The sequence below is a fragment of the Asparagus officinalis genome, chromosome 5 (genome assembly GCF_001876935.1).
Source record: "Asparagus officinalis chromosome 5, Aspof.V1, whole genome shotgun sequence".
In the NCBI taxonomy this organism is placed as follows: Eukaryota; Viridiplantae; Streptophyta; class Magnoliopsida; order Asparagales; family Asparagaceae; genus Asparagus; species Asparagus officinalis.
In genome coordinates this window covers 127441368-127447919 of record NC_033798.1, presented here as the reverse complement: position 1 = coordinate 127447919, position 6552 = coordinate 127441368, and the positions used below count along the sequence as shown (strand labels likewise).

Sequence of the window (6552 nt, the reverse complement as noted above, 5' to 3'; positions counted from 1 at the left end):
TATCTTGTGGAGTGGGGACGGTGAAACCAACTTAGATCAGAAAAACACCACGGACTTCGACTGAGCGAGACCGGTTCAAAAGATATGTGCGTAATTAAGGTAAAAATCTCTTCCATTAGAATCATATTCACAATTAATTTTGATGCATGTCCCCGCCGTACAGCTAATTAATCACACACGCGCTTTTTGTGTCCTAATTATTACTCTAATAGCTGATATTTAAGTGTTTCCACACGTGATCGGCAGGTGTATATAGCCTTTAACCGGTCATTGCCATGTGAGAAATGCCGCGCTTCTTTTGATAACGTGATCATTCTGTGATAATTTCATAATAAGCCAAAATCCACGAAATCAAATTATATTAAAAAAATATGTTTACTCTTTCATGTTTAAAATTCCGGTGAAAATAAATGACTTCTCAATGCTGTAAGAATGGAGCAAAAGTTATTTGTAGGCTTAAAAAAGGAGGGGGGAGGCTAAATTCAAGTGGTATAATATTTTTTCTCAATTCAGTTAAATGATTAATTGAATGCTATATTTCATATAACAAAAATAATCTTATAATGTAAGTTCTTTATTTCACATATATTTTCAAAAACTAATATTTTGCTTATTTAAAAAAATAATTATTGTTGATGACCGATATCAAACAGTCGATGAGAGAAACTGTTTAGTTGACGGAGGTCCTCTAACCTTCCGAGTGTCCAGCTCTGAGGTGTGTTGTTCTTCCCTGCACATGTAGAAAACCGTAAGAGGACGGAGTTGGGTTCCCCAATTGTTCATCCGACGATCAAGTCAGTAATATGCTAGAGTGGAGAAGTAAATAAACTGTAGAAGTTCTTAAATACAGTAGGTATAGATGAAGATCTTACCTCATTGTTGAAAATAATAGCCCTATTTATAGTGATAGTAGGGTGGTAAGGTTGTAATTTTGACCGAGTATGGGCTGGCGGCCAAGTTAGCATCTACTTTATAGGTGTCAGTCAACGAGTGGAGGAGAGGTCACTTCAGCATTTAATATGAAGTGATTGGGGACGTGTGGTACTGATGTGGTCCGATGTGTCATAAAAACTATTAGGGGCAGAGGAATGATGGCGCCATAATGTATTCAGTGATATTTATTGCGAGATGATTGGTTAACAGTATGCGAGAGGAGGCTCGAATTTCGAGGTAGTCGTCGCCTTTCTACTTGTCGGGTAGAAGGTCAAGAAGTAATGTATTTTGAGTCGCCTTCGCGAGATGTCGACTGAATGGTCAGTCGAGTAGGTTGGTCAAGAAGTTTGCCTAGCCAGGGGTCGACATGTAGCATCTTTCGAGTCATCCTCGTGAGATGTCGGCTTGTCGAGTGGTCCGAACTGGGTTGTTGGCTATCTTGAAGTGAAGAGCTGACTCAATTACGCATAATGTGAGACACTTGTTTGCTATTGATGGGAGATTACTTTTTAGCACTAAAATAGCTATAACAATAATAGATACAATTCTATTCCAAAAAAATAAATTCATATTCACATAGTTTCCTACATTATATTTATTATGAGCTAAAATATTATTCAAATGTGAAAACAATGAGCTTTAATACTGTTATGGTGTTCCCATTCGCTAAAAGTGCAAACACATCGCCAAGCAACGGATAAGTGTGCTACATGCTATGCCCCAATCAACTTGGCGGCCAGAGACCAATGGGGATGACCATTCCACCGACTCGACGACTCGACATTCCTTCATGTCGACTCGAAAGACAGAACTTGTCGTCTCCCTTTTGTCGAAGACGACTCACCATGAGTCCACTCGACCATTTGTCAAATGCCTTAGGAAGCCGACTCGAAAGGCGTTACTTCTCGCCGAAGGCAAAGGACATCTTCTGCCACGAGCTTATCCTCGTTGACAATGTGTCAACATCGCATTTAATGCATGTCAGGCGCATAATGCCTCTGGTCTCGATAGCCTTCATGACTCATCGGACCATGTGGGCTCTGCCACGCTACCAGTCACTTCCCATTTAATGCCAAAGTGATCTTTCCTCCAGCCGCCAGTCAACACCTGTAAAGCAGAGGCTGACTCAGCTGCCAACCTACACTTCGCCACCGCTCTCCTCTGCTCTCGGCCGAAGTGTCCAATTTGCCCTTACAACTTTAGTATAAATAGAAGTATTATTCCTACTTGAAGTCTCTCGGGAAAAAAAAATATTTTCCTAGGGACCCATTTAATGCCAAAGTGATCTTTCCTCCAGCCGCCAGTCAACACCTGTAAAGCAGAGGCTGACTCAGCTGCCAACCTACACTTCGCCACCGCTCTCCTCTGCTCTCGGCCGAAGTGTCCAATTTGCCCTTACAACTTTAGTATAAATAGAAGTATTATTCCTACTTGAAGTCTCTCGGGAAAAAAAAATATTTTCCTAGGGACTTTGATCTAAATTCTAAGGATGAACAAATCAATCTGCACATGTATAAGAATTTCCATAAATCTTATTTACCTCACTCAAGTTCATCAGCTAACTTGATCGTCGGAGGTATTACGGGGGAACCAAACCCCGCCCTCTCACGAGTTTCTACACATGCAATTTTTTTAGATAACCAACTCAAGAACCTGATATAAAGTCAGGAAAGAAAACGCCCCCCTTCTCCAATCCTCAGTAAACTCATCCAAACACGGACATATATAACTGATCATGTGATCACTAGTGCATCAACAAATACTATATATATACACACATATACTAACTTGCATAATCAAGGAAAGAAGACCATTCTCTAGATGAGTGCTTGAATACATGTCTTGGACGTGTGTCACAAGAAATTAAGGTAATTAATTCATACTAAAAGACTCCTTAAAGTATCATGGAGAAAGGGGGAAGATTCTATAGGAAATCTCAGATTTTTCAATTCTTAGGAAAATCTATGGCATCTGCAAAGTAAGTAAAGAGAACCCTGTGTCTTGTGTAAAACACGTTGCTTGACATTTAATAAAACTAGTAATTTGAAAAGAAAAAAGACTAGTAGTACTCCGAGGAAAAGACTAGTAGAATTCTCCGAAAAAGAAGAAAAAAAAAAGAAGCAAAAAAAAAAAATACTAGTAGTACTCAAAATATCATTAATGTACATATCATAAAATATATAGAAACGATAAAGAAAACATATCTCCGAAAATTTGAGATGAATCTTCAAATCAATCATTGACAAATATCTATGCTATTTTATAAAGATTGGGGTAAATTTCTCCAAATATAGTATGTTTTTTAATGGAAATTCTTATAGTTTCTCTAGGCTGATCTGGTAATTTTAGATGAATGGATATTTCATCTATATTCTTCCTTTATTAACTGCTCTCTCTCTCTCTCTCTCTCTCTCTCTCTCTCTCTCTCTCTCTCTCAACCTATCTGTAAATCCATAATACTTTATTTAAAAACTTAATGAAGGTAGAAAAATGTGGAGGAAATGGGGAAAATTTCCTCCAACCATAATATGTTTTTGGAGAAATTTCTAGTTTCTCTAGGAAAATTTGGTAAATGAATAGATACTTTTGTTTGTATCCTTCATTTAAATGCTCCTTCCCTCTCTCCCTCTCTCTCCCCCCCTTTGACAATAGAGTCAATAAACTATTTAAATTTACAACCAAACTATGAATAAGACCTTGATTATTAGAGTTTGTAAAAGTACCAATGTCATAAATCTAAAACAATAACATACTTCTATTAATACTAAATTTTGAATGACCGGCTCAATTATATAACGGTTATACAACAGTAACATGAGTAATCTTTGACATCTAGATCAATCATAAGTGAAATGGTATAAAAAAGAGAAATAAATATGGCAAAATGTACGTAGTAGCAAAAAAATCCAGCTTGCTACTTAAATAAATAAAAAATTTTGTTGTCAATATTTAAATCAATGCATAAACTGCAAATTATATGAGAATCTCACATTGTGCTAAAGTTGATCTATATTCATCATTCTAATAAAATGGTATGTTTTTTAAAAACGGTCTGTGTTAATTTTTTGTAAAATACAATAGTTACAATTTATATATTTTACTCACGTGCATTATGCACGTGCAATTTGATATATGAAGAGGAAATATCAAGGGCTCGAACGAATGATTGAAGAATGACGAGATAAATATAAAAACACCAATCCCTTTCAAGCAAACAAACAAACAATAAAATTGATGGACCTTGTTGATTGAAGACTTGAAGTCAATGTAAATACTTAATTCTGGAGCACGGAATGCGTGTGCTTATCGATGACGAATTCGCTCACAATTTTAGTTCTGATGATAACGCATTTTCAACTAGAATGAAACTTTCATTGCAATAAGGAAAATATGCCCATGGTAACGACCAAGCATTTTCATGTATTTCACTAGAGAACCTCTAAACATTCTTAGTTGTAGAGGAACTCTATAATTTACCAATCAGGTCTCCTCAGTTAGTAGACCCCATGAATAATACTAGTTATTTAAATTATATAAAAAATATTTAATTGTCGGACTCTCTAATATAAATCTTCAATCAAGATTGTAGAGAATCTGAACTCCATATATTTGAGCTGTATTTTCATGCTTTTCACATCTATATTTCAACTTAATAATATAGTATGGCTTGATAATAATGACCAAGGATTGTCACATACCAATTGCAAAGCACTTTCTGCCCTATCCAAATGTAATCACTTATATTCTTTAAATTATTTTATTAGCACTTATCTTTCTAAATTTTCAGGTGATGTTATTTTGCTAGTAGGTTGAGACGACACGTGAAATCCACTATGTAAAAATACTTTCCCCCCCTCTCAATTTAAAAGGTAATCTAATATTTTATTATTTAAGCCAAGGATAAGCGTAATTTATCTTACATGAGTCTCCCGTGACATCATAATCTATCGGAAAAATAACATTGTCTGAATCGGATCCAATAATTACTCTAAACATTGTTCAATTTCCTATGGTGTATCTGTCAATGGTAAACATAAGAATGATTAATTACTCTATGTTTTTGTAGTGTGATAATTTTTTTCTCCGCCAATGCCTAAGGGGTAGGGGACAGCTACAAAACCCACCTATGACTCAAACGGTATAAGCATGTAATTAATAGTAAATAATAATAATAATAATAATAATAATAACAAAGAGAAGAGTGAGCGAAACCACTGCATTTTCTGTTAGGGGCTGTTTGGTTGTATGTTTTTACCATGTAAAATGATGGAAAGTGTAAAAAAGTGGGTCCTAATGTCAGATTTCATCACTTTCAATTGTTTGTTTGTAGTTGTGAAAATAGTGTAAAGTGATTTCATATGCTGATGTGGCTTGTAAAGTGATTTCATAAAAAAAAGACATGATTTTAGAAGAAAGCTAACATTGAAGTCAGGAAAAAATAATAAAAAATAATTCCAACCAATATGATCATTTGAGTAGGGACAACTTTTTACACTTTACAAACAAACAATTAAAGTTACATTTGCAAACCAAACAAGCAATTTATGATTCCAATGGAATCAAAAACAAACAAAGAAAAGTAGAAAAGTAAAATTGATGAGGTGGACAACAACTTTTCAAGTTGTGTCATAAATACACAACTTTACCGACAACAACCAAACAGCCCCTTAGAGCATCCCACCATGTGAGGTGTTCTGATCCATGTAAAATATTCATACCGTCCCCCGTGTTTGGCACATCAATAGCTCCGAGCCATCGGCATGGATGGAGAGGAATAAAAGGCCCATAATGCCCCCCTCTATTTGGCACATCCAACGGCTTCCAACATGTACACGAGGCTATGAGAAGATTCGTACGTACTCGAGTAAAACGCAGAATAAATGAACATATTATTAATGATACACATATGTCGAAAATAATAATAATAACACACATATCAAAAGTGCATTAAAAAGAGATGGAGAGAAACAAACGTGATATCTAAGGAAGCTATAGGTCAACAAGACTGGGCAACTTCCCTTTTCCTAAAAAACCTATTTTTTTTTCCTCTCTCCCTCTCTCTCTCTCTCTCTCTGAGGGCTTTTTTGTACGTGACTTGAACTTTCCCATCTTTTTCCTATCAAATAAATTGCACAACATAAATAATACTTGTTTAAAGTCGCCAAAGGAGGTGACGTTCCTGACTTCTTCGTCCTCGATTCCTCACCGAGTCCTGTTAAAAATCCAATCCCATCCTTTTTCTTCACTATAAATGCACGAGGCCTCCTCAATTTTCTCATTCCCCATCTCAACTCTTCCTCCCTCCATTTCTTCAGACTCAATTGCAGTTCCAGCTATAACGAACGGCTAATTTGGTCATGGAATCAGCTTGGTTCGATCACTCATCCATCAATCTCGATCTCAATATCGGCCCCATCGGGTCAAAGTGTTCATCAAAAGAAGAGGCTAGTTTTTCAACCATAAATAAATATTGCAGTTCCAGCTATAACGAACGGCTAATTTGGTCATGGAATCAGCTTGGTTCGATCACTCATCCATCAATCTCGATCTCAATATCGGCCCCATCGGGTCAAAGTGTTCATCAAAAGAAGAGGCTAGTTTTTCAACCATAAATAAATA

At 36.1% G+C, this 6552-nt stretch overlaps 1 protein-coding gene across 1 annotated transcript in view; it reads left to right on the top strand.

Moving 5' to 3' along the window:
• LOC109841231 (WRKY transcription factor WRKY71-like) overlaps positions 6402–6552 on the top strand; it is a 2782-nt gene continuing 2631 nt past the window's right edge. The window contains 1 exon segment of the mRNA XM_020410139.1: positions 6402–6526. Within this exon segment, the coding sequence (XP_020265728.1) occupies positions 6440–6526 (87 nt within the window). The 5' untranslated portion in view covers positions 6402–6439.